The 16,597-nt window shown below is 43.0% G+C and overlaps 1 protein-coding gene across 10 annotated transcripts in view; it reads right to left on the bottom strand.

Annotated features, from left to right (window-relative positions):
• Positions 1-16,597, bottom strand: part of syne1b (spectrin repeat containing, nuclear envelope 1b) — a 75,399-nt gene that overhangs the window by 17,025 nt on the left and 41,777 nt on the right. For all 10 annotated transcript variants that reach the window (XM_013911721.1, XM_013911729.1, XM_013911728.1 and 7 more), the window contains 40 exons: positions 16,408-16,584; positions 16,135-16,281; positions 15,930-16,055; positions 15,442-15,618; positions 14,899-15,164; positions 12,502-14,662; positions 12,048-12,385; positions 11,799-11,943; positions 11,494-11,712; positions 11,128-11,396; positions 10,849-11,014; positions 10,496-10,651; positions 10,244-10,396; positions 9,933-10,115; positions 9,699-9,836; positions 9,289-9,474; positions 9,007-9,129; positions 8,704-8,886; positions 8,311-8,454; positions 7,929-8,117; positions 7,547-7,687; positions 7,270-7,383; positions 6,900-7,061; positions 6,497-6,691; positions 6,194-6,370; positions 5,064-5,255; positions 4,698-4,829; positions 4,233-4,333; positions 3,934-4,087; positions 3,715-3,843; positions 3,447-3,602; positions 2,967-3,176; positions 2,646-2,747; positions 2,409-2,528; positions 2,080-2,280; positions 1,786-1,959; positions 1,170-1,301; positions 765-961; positions 534-666; positions 116-298 (listed from right to left, as the gene is read on the bottom strand). In XM_013911721.1, the coding sequence (XP_013767175.1) occupies positions 116-298; positions 534-666; positions 765-961; positions 1,170-1,301; positions 1,786-1,959; positions 2,080-2,280; positions 2,409-2,528; positions 2,646-2,747; positions 2,967-3,176; positions 3,447-3,602; positions 3,715-3,843; positions 3,934-4,087; positions 4,233-4,333; positions 4,698-4,829; positions 5,064-5,255; positions 6,194-6,370; positions 6,497-6,691; positions 6,900-7,061; positions 7,270-7,383; positions 7,547-7,687; positions 7,929-8,117; positions 8,311-8,454; positions 8,704-8,886; positions 9,007-9,129; positions 9,289-9,474; positions 9,699-9,836; positions 9,933-10,115; positions 10,244-10,396; positions 10,496-10,651; positions 10,849-11,014; positions 11,128-11,396; positions 11,494-11,712; positions 11,799-11,943; positions 12,048-12,385; positions 12,502-14,662; positions 14,899-15,164; positions 15,442-15,618; positions 15,930-16,055; positions 16,135-16,281; positions 16,408-16,584 (8,751 nt within the window). The remainder of the gene's footprint in view (positions 1-115; positions 299-533; positions 667-764; positions 962-1,169; positions 1,302-1,785; positions 1,960-2,079; positions 2,281-2,408; positions 2,529-2,645; positions 2,748-2,966; positions 3,177-3,446; positions 3,603-3,714; positions 3,844-3,933; positions 4,088-4,232; positions 4,334-4,697; positions 4,830-5,063; positions 5,256-6,193; positions 6,371-6,496; positions 6,692-6,899; positions 7,062-7,269; positions 7,384-7,546; positions 7,688-7,928; positions 8,118-8,310; positions 8,455-8,703; positions 8,887-9,006; positions 9,130-9,288; positions 9,475-9,698; positions 9,837-9,932; positions 10,116-10,243; positions 10,397-10,495; positions 10,652-10,848; positions 11,015-11,127; positions 11,397-11,493; positions 11,713-11,798; positions 11,944-12,047; positions 12,386-12,501; positions 14,663-14,898; positions 15,165-15,441; positions 15,619-15,929; positions 16,056-16,134; positions 16,282-16,407; positions 16,585-16,597) is intronic.

Below are 16,597 nucleotides of genomic sequence, written 5' to 3'. Positions count from 1 at the left end.
TTTAAAAACAAACTGCAATGAAAACTTTTGCATGCAAACTGGAGAAGCAGAAAGAGGTAATCCTATTTGTCCTGAAGCATGTAAGCCTTTTTTGTCTGGCTGCATGTGACGATACCTGATGCAGCTTCTCCTGGACCACTGGGATGCGTGTGAGTAGCTCAGCCCACTGGGTGTCAATCCGTGCCAGGTCAGAGCGCAATACCACCGTGTCCACTTTCTTCAGCCGCAGCAGCTGGTTGCCCTCATTAACCACTGAGCTCTTAAGGCTAGACTTCCCCTCAACTTCCTTTGAAAATTCCTAAAAAAGAGAGAAGTGGAAAATCATCCAATCAAAACTATGTGGACCAGACTGCAGCAAAACAGTGCTACTGCAGAAGATAATAACAATATTAAACAAATACAAGTAAATTTGTAGTATATGCTACAGTTGAACTGAGGTGTTATGTTCATGCCTACAACTGCCATTAAGTGAGGCAGCTGGTTGGCCAGCAAAAACAAAACAAATCAACCAAATTGATTGTCTTTGGCCTCACAAGGAAAGCAGAGAGATGATCTCTGACGGTTTCCAGCTCCTGTGGCACTAACACCGCCTGCGTGTTCCAAAACTCCAGACGCTCCAGAGCAGACTGCAGCCATTCGCTCATCTCTCCACACTCCCTTTGATACCTAAAGAAAAAACAATTGAAATTAGACCATGTACTCATTTACCGGATATTTATATCCAAAGCCTAAGAAACAGTCCTTATTTTTGAAGTCTTTCTGACCTGGTCCAGTGTTTCAGAATAGCCTCGAGGCGTTGTAACTCCTTGTTGACCTTGGCAGCGTTGTTGAGCCAGTGTTCCCCCAAGAGTGCGAGCTGATTCTCCAGCGAGGGGCAGCACACTGACAGTAACAGATGTTTACCTTCATCCAACACCTGGTAGAGCTTGTGCTGGTGCTCTGCTAGTCTCCCCTTCAGACCCTTTGCAAAGAAGAAGAAGAAAATGTGTTTCCAGCTAGATAAATATATTTTTCTACTTTGCAGCAAAGACAGGAAGCTCATTTTGACTTGAACCTTTCTTTAAAGCTTAATCAGCATGTAAGAGAATTTAAGTGGCTTCTTCCTTTGTCACAGCTAAACAATTAGCCCGATGTAGTAAATTTACACCTGAGCTCATGTGACATTGTACCTGGTATAATGATATTCTGTCCATAAGCCTTTCTTCAGTTTCTTCAACCAGACCAACAGAAGGAATACTTTCTTCAACAGCCTCCAGATGTTGGTTCAGACTCTGGTAGTCCTGCACCAAACGGCACCAAGTCTGAAAATAAACATGATTATAAATAAATATTTAAAATTCAGTCGTCTGACAAGTACATCTTTGCTCTTTTAATCAGCACACTTGTTACTATGTAACTATAATAATATTTTTTTAATTTTACCATTAATTTGATTTTTTGTTGAGAGATTTTGTACTAAATGCTGGCAAACACATCGGTCCTCCTTACAGCACAACTCCAGCATTATCTCATAGCTACCAACTTTAATATGTAATTTTTTTTCAAGGTAATTAAAAGGCTTTTAAAAATGTGTTTATATAGCTAGTGATGTTCTAATATATAACATTTAAAAACTAAGTAAATGTCTTTCATTAAACATGTCATATCTATTATATCTACATGTAATAAGATACAGTTAAACCAACCACACTTGGAACTGGTCACAAAATTATCCGCTATCAGAATTTTTGTGACTATGTTAACCTTCCTTTTACACAAATATGGCATATATACTCCTTCACCTACCTCTAGGATACACTCCAGTTCAACTCCTTTACTGTGTGCCTCTTTGAGGACTCTCTGAGCCTCAGCTAGTGTCTCTTCCAAGGCTTGGTTTTCTTTGGGAAGCATCAGGCCACTGATCTTCCTGAAGTATGTTTCCGTTAGAATCATATGGGACTCTAGACCCTGGAAGAACTCCTAAAAGAGGCCAGAAACAAAGACGATCAGCTCTATTTGTCTCCTGCATCACAACAAATTGGGTTCAACACGTAACCTTGTTGATTCTTTAAGCCTAAAGGATTTAGCAGGTGACTATACTTTATGTTTGTCCAGATGATTCTGGACTTCCTCCACAGAGCTGGCAATAATTCTCTGATCGGCAGCCATCTTGTCTTTAGCTGTGTCCACCAGGTCTTTCAGGTCCTGCAGAGCACGTTCATACTGCTCCTTCAGTGCCATGTTCTGGTTCAGCCCACTGCGCCGGGAACCCACTGTCATCACCAGCTCCTCATAAGAATCCTGGAAAAACACAAAAAATCCGTTTCCGGTTGTGCATCTTTTGAATTTGACGGTAATTTCTTCACTGTACATTCAGAAGTAAAACCAAATTGATGATTTCTCCGTGAGCCATCAATCATGTATGTTACCTGTAGTTTGAGCAGTTTGTTTGTTGAGATCTGATCCGCGTGCAGTGCTGATCCTCTGGTTTTAAGTTCTGTGATTCTTTGTTCAAAGTCTTTCAGGCTCTCCTCTGCACTGGCAATGACCTGAGAGAAACCGATTAGATGTATTAAAGACATTCACAGTAATGTTCTTGTTTTCTGCAAGCTTTAATGGAAGATGGTTAAAGCTTCAGGAGGAATATTAGTCAACTCTTGCATTACCTCCAGTTGTTTTGACGCTGGTCTATCCATTGCTCCAGCTAGGGCTTGCAGTATCTGGCATTTGGTCTCAATTAAAGCAGTTTGAAGAAGCTGCAATTCAGTCTGTGTAAGACACGAGGTCATTTATAGGAAATTAAGACAAAATGCAAGCATGTCTGGTTTCATAATATAAAGATATAAATGTTGTTTCCTATAGGCTTGTCTTTGTCTTCTGCAACAGTGGCTTAACTTAATAAAAAGAAGCATTTCCCCAGCGGCTGTCTCTTTGAATCGTCAAACATTAAAGGGCTTGAAAAACAAAAAGCACAATATGAGGCAAACCTGATAGGATGTGAGTTCATGTGCTCTGCTCCTCATTTGGTCACAGCGTTGTCCCAGAGCACAACCCAGAGCTCCTAATCTCTCTTTGAGGCAGTTAAGGTTGTCTTCCAAAAGTACTCGTTCTTCGTGCCTTAACGCTGAAGATGAAGTGAGCAGAGTTTGGCTGAGCTTCACCTCCTCCGTCATATGCCTCACATCGTTCTCCAAGGTCTGCAGAAGAGGTCAGAATCATCAGCTTGATTTATACTAAATAATTACAAGGTGAAATCTGTAATATGGGAAAGCATTTTGATTGACGGTGTAACACTGCAGTTAAAATGACATAGCTTTATTTTTATGCACCAGCACCATGCTTCCCACCCAGAACTTTAGCTGCATGCTGGTGTAGACGTTACCATTTAACCCTTCTGATCATGTGATTTATTCATTTCAGATTTCCTGCAATATTTACTGAAGCTCCACAAATAAGGCCAATTGTACCTCCTGCTTTTGTAGCTGGGTCTCTGCATTTTCAGCCAGCAGCACTGAGCCAGAGAAGACGTTGTTCTCCACATTATCCAGCCAGGAGGAGGTGGATGACACAGCTGTGTAGAGCTGTTGTTCCATCTGCGCCACCTGTGTCTCACCACCACCAGGCTACATACACATGTACATGGGAAGAATGTACGTTTTCATTGAGACCACATGCTTGAAATAAAAAGTTGCATTTCCAACATTGCATTACAATATAATAACAGATATGCTAAACCTGCGGGGTGACGTCTTCTACTGTTTGCCTGAAGCTATCGTACAGAGTCTTCAGAGAGGACCTGTCAGCCTGGGTGTCTCCTTTAATCACCGGCCCAGATGTGGACACACGGGAAGCTCTCGAAAAAACCTAAAGGACAAAAAATACATATTAAACACTCTGATTTGTTTTTTCTATTGAGTGTATGCTAACAGGAATTAAAAACACAGGGATATGTACTGGCTGCTTGTGGTCCTGCTCCAGGGTTTTCTGCAGGAGCTGGAGTTTAGTTTTGAGCTCCAGTCTCAGACTCTCCCATCTCTGCCTCATCTGCTCCCGCCCAGCCTGCGTTTCCCTTTCAGCCAAGGCTGCCGGTGAAAATGGTTCTGTCATACTGCAGGATGACAGAGAATAAATTAGTGCTCTGTTACATTACTTACATTTATATTCTGCCATAAGAATGAACCTCATACATATACTATATATTTTATTATTCAGTTAATTATTATTCATGTATAATATAACTGTTATTAAGAGACCTGGCACTGCTGGGTGAAGCCTGCTGGATGAGGATCTCCTCTCCTCTGCTGGCAACTGACTGAAGAAGCTTTTTCTGCTCTGCAAGCTGCTCTTCCAGTTCCTACAGTAGAAAACAAGCAACAAAACAACAGTGTTAGACTGTATGTGGCATCACAAAGAAACGTTTATGAAGTTATTTATACAAATGCTTGTTAGACCCTTAGGGATACACATGTTTTGGTGAGAAGCACATATTTTTGGCTCCTGTGGGGACATGTCATTTATTGCACATTCACTCCTTTTTACATTCAACTCACAGATGAGGACTGACCCAAAAGACAAATTAAAGTTTGTCATCAACATTAAGATAAGAACATTTATTGTGCATTCCTGGGTAATAGTCAAAGAAATCCAATGACAAACTATGTAAGAACGTGTATTTAAGTCTATACTGAACTTAATGAAGGTTAAAAAAAAAAAATCACCTTCTGTCTCTGAAGACTGTCTTGGTGCTGTTGGGTTCGTGTGGTTCGGGCCTGGGCCAGCCAATCTTGTACACTGGGACTCTGAGAGAGGCTGGAGTCTGATTCACTGTCTTCCTGCTCCTGCAGAGAACCCTGTCGGATCAGAAAGTTAGATATAAGACAAATGATTCAGAAAAAGTAGTATTATCAAATACAATAATTCAAAATTTACATGTGCATTTGTTGTAGACCCATTGCTGATAAATACACCAGTGAAACTTTGCAAATATGGTAGTCACAGTGAGGACCAAACACAGAGTCAAATATTCTGCACTACATGCACACACATCAGCGGATGACAACATTTAGCCTGTGCAGCAACCTCACCTGGATGTTACCCTGTTTGTCCTGTAGCATCCTCTGCAGCTCCAACAAACCACCCTTCAGTGTGCGTAACTTCCTCGCCAAATGTTCAGCTTCCTCTCTAGTGTCTGTGCGGCCTCCCCGCAGCAAGTTCTCACTGTGAACTGACAGCTCTGAGAGGGCCAGCACCTTCTCTTCAATCTCCAGCAGCATGTTCTGCAGCAGTAGGAGGAGAGACGCCAGATCAAACATCGTGTTTCACCGCCTACAGGAGCTCCTCCATCTACACGACAGACTCTCCAGCTATGGATGAACCCCCTTCACCAGCAGCTTTCCCTGTCCGAAGGACAGGGACGGCTCTCATCCTTGGCCCACCTCTTCGGCCTTGCCTCCTGTGCAACATATTACCGCTAATCCTTCAGGCTCCATGCTCTTCAGCATACATGCTCCCCCTCAACTTACAAACCAGTTTGTCTGTGTAGAACACCATTCTAATTCCAGACCAGCTGTCAGTGCCCATCAGTAAAGATTGTCCAGATGTTTAAAGAAACATTTGTTTTTTGATATTACTGACATTCCTTTGCAATCGTTAGAGTCTGCATGTTATTCTACAGCAGAGAATCGCTTCCCACCCTGCTATCCTACACTCCCTGTACTCTAGGATTCCCCTACTTGGATATTCTAGCAGCTTTGTCCCGAGCACCAATCCAGGTAGCGAGCTCTGACTACACAGCCCTATGCTTCTAACATGCCCCTGTCGCACAGAGAAATCTGCATAATCTGCTTAAGACTAGTGCTACGGTCACTTAGGTCCAGCCATGTGAAGGTCCCTATTACTCCTCTAATACGCTTGTTTACTCACTGAAAGGCCCCTGACCCCCTGAAATGATCCATGTGTAATAAGGACAAAATACTGAAAGATGAGACGTAGGTAAAAATCCACTGACAAATCTGATTTACACTAGTGTGCTCAGAAAAAAATCCCTGAGCATCTAAAAAGTAATCCCAGACATCCACCTGTCTTTTCTGAAAATTTCCTGTGACATGCATTATTAATTAACCCCACATTTATATTCACAAATCCATTAATATTCTCAAGTACAGCAGTGTTTGAGGCTGCATTACTGTGGGTGAACAGCAGGGGGAACTCTTACTTGACATTCAGCCAGTTGATTCTCCATATCTGTCTCCTCTGGAAGTTTAGGTTCAAGGAGGGACATTACAGCACTGCGCATTTTGCCCAACCACTGGTCCAGTTCATCTGCCTGGGTGTGATAGAGCTGTACGGCCTGTTCCTGAAGCTGACCCTCCAGGCGGTCACTGACACGCTCCTGAAGGATGCCACATCCAATTTGAGTTATTATAACAACTTTCTAAGTTGGTATTCGAGAAATAAAGTTTGATTAAATAATAAAACAACTATTTCTACTATTTGATATGATTTTCGCAAAAAATACCTCTAATAATTGTTGTTTCCCCGAAGCTTTCATGTGGATGGTGGCCATCCTCTCAGCTAACACAGCAAGGGAGGACTGCATGGCCAGCTGATCAGCCATGTCTGAGTCCACAGCATCAGTGGCCAAATCTTCCGTGAAGCTTGTCTGCAGCCGGTCTATTTCTTCCTGCGCACTCTGAATCTCTTCTATCAGACCCTTTACAAAACAACCAAAAGTTAGCCTACTCAGTTTACAAGCAAGAACTGAGATAGTGATGTAATGTTTACACAAAATACCATAATCCTATAAAAATAATATTAAAGATTCAAAACAAGGTGATAAATATATCTTCGACAAGTCTGACTTTCTTCAACTCAGCTCTCTAATCTTCACAATATGCAAGCCCTTTCTGTATGTGACAAACCTTATGTGCCTTTATGTGGCTATCCGGACTTTTATCTCCCTCCAGAGGCTCACTGAGTTTGGCTTCTAACGCCTCCATCTTAGAAGAGATTGATTGGAGTGAACCCTGGTAATGCTGCTGCTTCTCGAGAGCTTCATACAAAGATCTCTGCTTCTCACTGATCTGTAAGACAAAACAGAGTATAAAAAAGGTCTGAAATACCATTCATACACTAGTAATGATAACCATTAACAAGGAATAATCAAATACCAAATTCATAACATTGTTTCTAGTTGCTGAAAATAGTGTTTTATTAAAAAATGTTCAAATCTACGTGCTCGTAATCGACATTTTTTATTAAAAAAGCATGAAGATGAAGACTTTCACATACCACATTCTTTAAACTCTCCCAGGAGCGCTGCAGGTCATCTAAGTTGGCCACAGACTCAAAGGTTGGGTCATACAGTTCTTGAATGGGAGCTCTTGTGAGTGTCCCTCGTCCCATCTAAAGGGAAATTTAAAGGGTGTCATCAGAAGTTACGTTATTAAATGGATAGTAACCAGACAGAAATACTTGCACGAAGATGCAAATCTAATGTCATCTACACTACACAAGAGAATCTTTTTACTCAGCAACTTCGAACAAAAAGAAGAGAGAAGGCTGAAACCTTGGTTACAGTTGCTTCAGTGTGAGTTATGGGAGAAGGAGAACGGCACACAGGAGGAGAAGAGATCTCGCTGTTAGTGCCCTCCTCACCAGACTCCTCAGTTACAGGTGACAGCAGGGTGTGACAGCGTCCAGCTGTCATCTGGCACACCATGCAGGAAAACAGAAGAGCAGACATGCAAGGTAAATCGGAAAAGATGATGCACAGGCAAGGCGTAGATAAACGTAAAAGCTCCACAATAGACCTGTCAGGAGCGAATTAAAGAAAAATATCCAGGCTATGCTAAAGCTTTAAACAGTAGAATAGGTCAACATATTTGTTTATTATCCAGCACAAACTTTATAGCCATCAGCACATTATGTTGTGCATGATGTTCTCTTACCACGACAGCTTGAGCTGCAGATTTCTTTGATTTCTCCCCATCCATCTCCTGGAGATCCTCAGGCAGACCCTCTACATCAGTCACTGTCAGGAGCATGGTGGCGTGCTTGGCCTTCACTGCCAGCATTTTGCATTTTGAGTTGAGCGAGGCGATTTGCTCCTGGTAACCTTTGATCTTTTGGGCAAGTTCCTAGTCAAAAATACAAAATACATACAGACGTTATGGGTTACATATAAAGCTCAGTATGAAAGACAAGCAGATATCAGGATTTTTTTAATCAAAATAACAAATACAGCAGTGAATACAGCACATGTTCACACAGTAGGCTCCTGTTTTTCTTAAGAAGAAAGACGGGCAAAGTGAAAGAGTTAAAGTACTGTACTTCATGGTGTAGGATCTGGGCTTGCAGTTCCTGGATGTTGTTGGTGGGGATTGGTCTGTCCTGAATGACCCGGTGCGCTTCCTCTATCAGCCCCTGTAGATCTCTGACTTCCTGTTCATACTGCTCGTACTGCACCACTGCCTCCTGAAAAAAGTGAAGTGAAATAAGTTTTAATATTACATAATTCGTTAAATCTCAGAATGTAAAAAGAGTAAACTTTTCAAATCCAGTGCGTATTAAAAATTGAAAGAAACTTTGGTTACAACTTTGAAAGGACTCATAACACACCTTAAAGGTGTCAAGTAACTTTCTATCAGTACCCAGCATTGTTGCATATTTTCTGTGAATACAGTGTTGACGTTATTGTGCTGCAGCAGCAGCGTCCCCCTGTACCTGTAAGATGTTGCACTGCTGAATGGCTACATGCTGCAAGTGACTGGCTTCTTGCTGCAGGCGCAGAGCTGTGCGACAGATAGCAAGGTTAGGCATCACCTCCTCTGGGACCTGGAGTGCACTCTGACACAGCTGCACGGCCTGAACCTGCTGCTTGAAGCTCTCCATATCCGCCAGCAGACGCTGTAAAAATGTAAAGTTAATATTGCATGAAAATGTTTAAAATACACAAGATGAAAAGTGAACATTTGAGGCTCTTTATTAACAATAAATAAATAAAAGGCATTCATATTTTTTGGTTACCTGTCTCTGAGCCAGCTGTTCTTTGAGGCTCTGGCGTGCCAACTCTGGTGAAGTCAGTGTAGCTTGGACCTGCTCCAGAGCAACATGGAGGGCCTTCACTTCATACTCCAGGGCTTCCATACTCTGAAGACAGACGTCCATAAGATAATTTTCACAAAGTGCTATGAGTATTAATGCTCCTTTGGGTAAATTCTACTAGTAAAACATGATTTTAAACTAAAATAGAGATTATCAAAAATCTTAACAAGTGAAACAAAAACAAAATCTTTTATTTTTCTGTACCTTGTCTGCATCCTGCAGACTCTGCAGTCGTGTCTTGATGCTTTGCTGAAGCTCCTCGGTGTGTCGACTGAGCTCACAAACCTGCTGGCTCATAGACTCGACCTGCAGCACCTCAGATAGAAGCTCTACTTTCTCTGCCATGGATTCAAGGTCCCCGTGGAGCTCTCGAGACTCACGCAGGACAGCCTGAGTACAGAAAGGGAAAGGTTAGTGATACGGTGTCCAGAAGGTCACAGCATTGTTTCGTACAACAGCTAACTTTGCCATAGACAAAAAAACAGAACCCATTTATGACTAAATGTGAGCACGTTTACGTGTATATGCATCAATCCAGCTCAAGCCATGTCCACCCATTTAGATTTTGCTTTTTTAGAGAGACTAATAACACTTTAAAAAACACGCCAACTCACCTGGTACATCCGTATCTGTTCCTGCAGATGAACAGAGGAGTTCCAGATGATGTTTGCCCTCACCAGGCTTTTGGCTTTTTCTGACCACCTCACAATGAAGTCCAGCATCTCATTATACTCATCTAAATAACAGACAGCCTGAAAAGCCACAATAAGAAAATGTAAACTCTCTTTACCTTTATTACTATGTTGGACTTATATAACTTATTGTTATATAAAGGTTTACAAACAAACCTTTTTGAGCCAGTTGTTTCTACAGTCTGCTAGTCTTGATGTGTGATGATGCATTTCTGACAGCTTGCTGATGGCATCACTTAGCTGTTTGGCCAGCAGGGGGTTTCTGCGGCCAAACTCTTGTACAGCTGCATCGAGCTCTGCAAGAGTGCGACCGCAGGTATCCAAGTCTTCAAAAAGACTCTGAGAAAAAAAAATCGGTGCATAAAAGTTTATATCAATCATTGTTCTCAATGAAAAAAAGTGTAATTTTAGAGTTTCCTTTATCAACAACACATAAAATACGATCAAACACAAAGTAAGCATTCTACCTTGACCTCTTCTTTGGCATGGTCAACATCAGGAGATTTTTCCTTAAATTTAGTGGAGATGGCTTTGAGTTTCTCTGACATGTCATGGATTCTGGAGCTGAAGTCCTCCTTTATTTCTCTGGTTTTCTGATTTTCTCTCTCCTTGGAAAGAACCTGGAAAATAGATGAGAAAAGAAGTGACAAATGCTACAAATATGGCCGATGCCCATTGATGTCTAGTTTATATTCAGGGCTGTGTGTGTTGTAGAGTACCTGATCCTCAATAGCACCCAGAGCAAGTGAGACCTCTGCTAGTTGCATGGAGATTTCTGAAGGGAGTATAGTGTAGAGGTCCAGGTACTTGCTCTGTTGTTGCTCTGCTAATTTATCCACATTCTGACGATAAGTGATCACATCTCCATGCACAACCTATGCGCAATAAAGAGAAGACCTATTTAGCCTTTTTTGGCATGAAACACTTTCACTGATATTGGCCATTAGAGAACAGAATATTTTGGAGACTTAGTCGAGGTATAGTGTGAGCAACAGTGTTCTTTTCAGACATATTTACTTCACAAATTGGACATTTCTCTGTGTAGACGACAGATTTTAGATGGCAGATATACCTCAAGCTCCTGCAACAGAGAATCAATGTCTGGAGTGGGATTGAGAAGAAGTTCCCTGGTCTCCTGTATCCAGGCTTTTACAACACTAAGTTCCTTCTCCACTTCCTCTCTGTCCCTCAGCTCCTGAGCTGCCTGAGCTCTTTTGGTCCTGGACTGTGTCAAAAGGCTGAAGACAAATAGATAATTAATTCATCTTATATTCTGAACAGCAACATAGATGGCACTTTTTCATCTCTGATCGCTACAGATGGACTTGTTTAAAGTTTCTCATCCTCCTACCTTTCCATTCGGTCTTGTACAGCTCTGATCTCCTTCAGGCTGGGCAGCTCATCTTGTCCATTTGTTGGTGAAGGCACTTCCACATCATGCAGCAGACTGAGTGCGTACTGGCGCAGCAGCATCAGGGAGGACAGTTCCCGCTCCAAGTCTTGGCTCAACAAGTCATGCTGGTCTAACAGAGACTGCAGAGTGGCTTTGGAAGCCTTCTCCACAGCACTGTCAGGGAAACGACTTTGGAGCTCATCGCAGACCGCTTTAACCTTCACCATCTATATAAGGAAACATATTTATAGATGTTTTCTACTGCAAATCTTTATTTTTCCATACTTAGCAAAATATTATTTCTCCCCATTGGCTGCAGTGTACCTTCTCTCTGAAAGTCCTCCATTCCTGTGCGGTGTCCTCAAGTACTCTCTCCCGTCCCCGTGCTACACTGCGTAATCGTGTCCACCGCTGCCACACAGTGGTCATGGAGCGACTGATGGTGGCCTTGCTGGCGTCACTCCCCACCAGCTCCAGCTGAGCTGCCTGTTCCTCTAAACCACTCAGCTTCTCTTGGAAGCCATTCACCAGAGATACAAGGGACTGAAAAAAATGAAAGAATGTCAGTAGCATGAAGCATTCACAGAAGCACCACCTATTGAATAAAATAATATTATAGGCTAACATACTCTGTGACTGCCTAGCTTGTCTTCAGCCTCTTGGCTTGTGGCTGCCTTTGCAGTAGAAAATTCAGTCAGTTTCTTCTCAGCCTCATTCATAAGCTCAATGACAGTCTGCCTTGCTTCCTGGTATGACTTCCACTGGGCCACACAGCTGAGAAAAACAGAATATATTCAAGTATAAAGTACCACTATAAAAGACCAACAATAAACTGCAGATAAAGGGCAGATTGCATGATCGGACTCTTTTCTTATTACCTGTGAAGGACTTCCTGGTGACACTGGAGCTGATCTCGAACCTCCACGCCTCTCTGCTTTGCCGACTCCACACTCACCCGTAGCTGCTCTTTAGCAGTAGGGTTGACCAGTTTCTCCAGCTGAGGAAGGAGGTTTTGCAGTTCCTCTAGGTGGCTGAGAAACTCCTGCTCTGTGGCCATGATATCTGCCTGCTGCCTCAGACACTCTTCATAGTTCTCCACATCCACACCCAAGCTAGCTTGCTGCAGGAAAGATACGGCATCTTCGAGCCACTCGCACGCTGCTTGCATCCTGAAGTGGTATTTCTGACACAACACCAAGGCTTCCTCCAGAGTAATCTTAATCAAAAAAAAAATCAAATGAGAAAAATATGAAAAGGAAACGTCGATCTAATTCACTGAACAGCTAACAACTTCAAAAATGAAACATTTACATTCACTAAAGATGTTCCCACCTGTTTGGCAGTCAGTGCCTTCTGAACATCTGCCTGTAGCTTTGCCATTTCTTCAAGACTTGTATCTACGTGGGCTGGGACAAGCTCATTGGCACTGATAAACTCCTGCTTTTCCCTGCTACTGAGAGCAGCCACAATTCTCAGCCTGGACTGCACTTCTTCTTGCATGATTTGCTGCTTCCTGATCTCCTCCTGGACCTTCTCCACCCTGACATCCACAATCACAGCACAGTCAAGATCATCCCTGACTAGCTGCAGCCAGTCCAGGGTCCTTTTCATCTCCGTCTCAAAGTCTTTGCTTTGGATAAACCTGTTCTCACATTCTTCGATCAGCTCCCCTACTGCAGCTTGTAAGGATTGCAGCTCCTCTTGCCAGAGCACCACTTGCTCTTTCGAGGCATCATGGGCTGCTTGGTCCACACGAGGAGCAAGAGTGTCCATCTGCTCCATGAGTCTTGACAAATGAGAGTTGGCGCTCTGGAGACTCCCTGCCAGAGCATGGTAGTTCTTTAGCCTCTCCTCAGCAGACTGCGTCTCAGCATTCACTTTAACCAGCTGCTCTTTTGTGGCCTTTAACTCAGAGTCAACCTGCATAGCCATCGCCTTGTGGTCCTCAAACGACTCCAAGGTTTCGTCCAGATGCTCCACTTTCTGTTCCACCAACCTCTTCAGTCCATTGTACAGGCTCACGAGCTGGGTCATTTCCTCCGGGCGCCACGGCTGGCCAGTGCTACGAAATCCCTCTTTCTTCTGGTTCAGTTCACTCACTGCTAGACCCAGGTTGCTCAGATCTTTCTGAATTGCTTTGTAATCACTCTGCAGGCTGACAACTTCTTCTGTTTGCAAGCCTACCGGCTGAGTCCCCAGATTATTATACTGTTCCTCAAGTTCTTTCAGTGCTTTGTGAGTGATATCTATGAAAGACTTGTACTCGTTCCTTGTAATAATGGCCTGCTGGATTTTCTCCTGTTTCTCTTTGGCTAGTGCTAATATGCTGTTATACTGCTGAGGAAGGGTGTTAAGTTTTTCATCTAAATAGCAGTGGTCAACTTCATTCAGAGTCGGCAATATTTCCTGGCCAGCTCTTTGGACAATTAGGAGGAGGTTCTCATACTCAACTGCCTGCTCAACTATTTGTTGATACTTCAGCAACTGTGCTTCCAGTTCAGCATCTCCAACCATCAAGTTTATTTCAGGAAAGGTGACTATATCAGCTTGCTTCAACCACTGGCATATTTTCTCTAAATCAGCCTTGAAATACTTCCTAGAGATAAGCACTTTTTCAAGTTCTTGAAGTTTCTGGCCACATCTATGAAGGGTTTTGTCAAAGATACTTTGCAGCTCCTGCAGCTTTGTGAGAATCTCATTCCTTTCTTCCTCACTCGCATCCCTCATCAGGTCTCTCCCCTGAGACCAGAGGGATGTCAGCTCGCTCTGATAGGCCTTCAGACTGCTCTGGATGTTGCGACAGGTTCTGACCTGCTTGGCTAGGTCATCAGGTAACAAAGCAATGTACTCTTCTGCCTGAGCCTTCTTCTCATTCTGTTGGACCCAGGAGATGGACTGACTTACAGCCATCAGGAACTGTGTCCTCTCAGTAAAAGCTTTGCTGAGGTGTTTTCTGCGCTGCGTCACCTTCACACTCAAAGATTCTACCTCAGATTGTGTGTCGGAAATCAGCTGCTGCAGATGCTGTCGTTCACTGAGGCCCAGCCGCGCTAACACCCTGTCAGCGTCGGCCATGGCCTGAGCCAGGAGGAGCTGCTTCACCTCCAACTCACTGCAGATGCTCAGGTGATCAAAGAGAAAGCTCTGAGCTAGCTCAGGAGGAGGACTCATTTTCATGGCCTCAGACAGGGCAGGCTGCTGCTCTTCAGCCCAATCTCGAGCCTCTTTCAGACGGGCCTCCACTTGATGCATATCCTCTAGGGTCACGACTGAGTCTTGGATTTTTCTTTCAATTAGGTTTTGCATCTGAGACCACCGCTGCTCAAAGTGGCTGATCTGCTCTTTAACCAGCTCTTTGTCATCCAAGTTCAAATGCTGGATGACTTTCTGTTTCTGATCCTTGAGGTCCTCAAGAGTGCCTTTTTGCTCTTCAAGAGTTATTGCAAGCTTCCTCAAGGCCTCCAAATGCTGAGATGAACTTTCGGCATCCGTTCTGTGAACACACACACAAAAAAACATTTCCTTAAATTTGTGGACACATAAAGATTAAATTTTCTTGATTACGGAGCTGAAATTCAACTCTAGGAAAAAAAACTCTATTTTTGATGAACAATTATTCTTGACAGTTTCTGCCCAGAGGACAATATTTACCTCCCAAGTTAAATGTAAATTTAATTTTCAAAAGCTGTGTTATTCCTGAATTGAAGTATAGTTCATATAAAAACACACCTGGCCAAATTGTCCCACTCTTTGGACACCTGTTCAAACAGCACCTCCACTGCAGCGATACACTCATGGTATTCTTTAGACCTCTGCAGGTCTTCCTCTCTCTGGCTCTGGAGCTTGTTGGCCTGGTGACAGAGCTCGAGCCAGGAATGGCTCAGACGGTCAAGCTCTGCCTGCTCTGGAGACTCTTGGGCGCCTGTTAATCTGCTCACGGTTTCAGTCATCTTGGTCAGGATACTCTGTTTAGACTGAAGTTGCTGGCTGCATTCCTGAGTGAGTATAGGGGATGGTCACCGGAAATACTTCCAAATACCAAGCAGATCTCACTTTAATCCCATCAAAACCCAGGCCACAAATGTTGCAATCACAAGGGAACAGATCAAGATTCACTGTGCTGTATGGTTAAAAAGCAAGTGAAAACATACAGTAAAACCTAATTTAGAAATATAAGTACAGAAGCAAGGGATACTTGATAGTTATTATTGAAAAAGAGTAAACCTATCTGTGCATTAATGAAGGACTGATGATTATGATAGTGTATCCTACCTTGGCTTGTGACAGCATGTTTTGTGCTATCTTGGTCTCCAGCTCTGCTGGCCTTCTGGAGAGGCTGAGAAGCTGCTGCTCCATGTCCTGGAACAGGCTGGTTAGGTCTTGCTTCTGTTCCTTGATCTCTCTCCAGCCCTCTGAAAGCTCTTGAGCACTGGACATCCGTTCCTCTATCTGCACAAACACATGGTAAATCTTTCTATGGTCAGTACAATACTTGCAAGATGATTCCTTTTAAAGTGTATATGTGTCTGCACTAGCACACTGCATGCCTTATTAAAGCATATACTGAGTAATTGCTTAATTAACAGCCAACTTGCTTTAGTATGCTACAATATTTTGCACTTGGTCTGAAGTTCTTCAACATACCAAAGAAATTGGTCGAGCTTATTGCAAAATAGAGTGACTATTACCTATATTATGATTATATATCCACACTTTATATCCACTTTTATGTTGCAACAGGAGGTAAAAAAGATACCGACCGTGAGTTTGACTTGCTGGACCTCCGCAGCTGTCACTCTTACGGCGTCATCGGACAGGTCACACACAGAGCAAACCAGGTCTAGGTAAGTGCTGGCCTGCTCCTGAAGTGCTCTGTAGTGCTTCACCTGTGTTTGCAAAAGTAATAATCAAAATGAGTTATAGAAAAATAACTGAAAGACTGAAAAACTGTGCAGTGCTAAATACCTGCTTCAGTGCTTCCTGCAGACCAGATGGTCCCTGATCATTGAGCTGAAGCTCCTCTTGTACAGTAGAGAGCCACGTTTGACACTGCTGCAATGTGTCCTGGTGATTAACATGTTTCTGCAGTTCCCGATCCAGACTCTGGTAGACCTGTGGAATATGTTTTGCATTACATACTTTATCCTTCAGTTTTGATTTGCTTTCCTTTTTTTTTTTTTTTTTTAAACAAAACACTCGAGAAACAAAAGAGTATGGTCTTCGTCTTCAATTACTCACACGTTGGGCAGTACTGCAGATTGCAGAGTAGCTATCACTGGTTCCCTGTATGTGAGCCTGGACCTGCTGACTGATCTTGGTTTGAACTTGGTCTGTACAACTGGCAACAAGACCTTCTCCCTTCTGCTTCAAGCTGGCAAGACGCTCCTCAAAACTGGCTATTTCCTCCATTATAGCCTAAAAATGATGA

This window comes from Pundamilia nyererei, unplaced genomic scaffold, assembly GCF_000239375.1.
Source record: "Pundamilia nyererei isolate P.nyererei 1_Seehausen unplaced genomic scaffold, PunNye1.0 scaffold00070, whole genome shotgun sequence".
Classification (NCBI taxonomy): domain Eukaryota; kingdom Metazoa; phylum Chordata; class Actinopteri; order Cichliformes; family Cichlidae; genus Pundamilia; species Pundamilia nyererei.
Note: the sequence above shows the minus strand (reverse complement) of the source record. Positions and strands in the feature narration are given on the sequence as shown.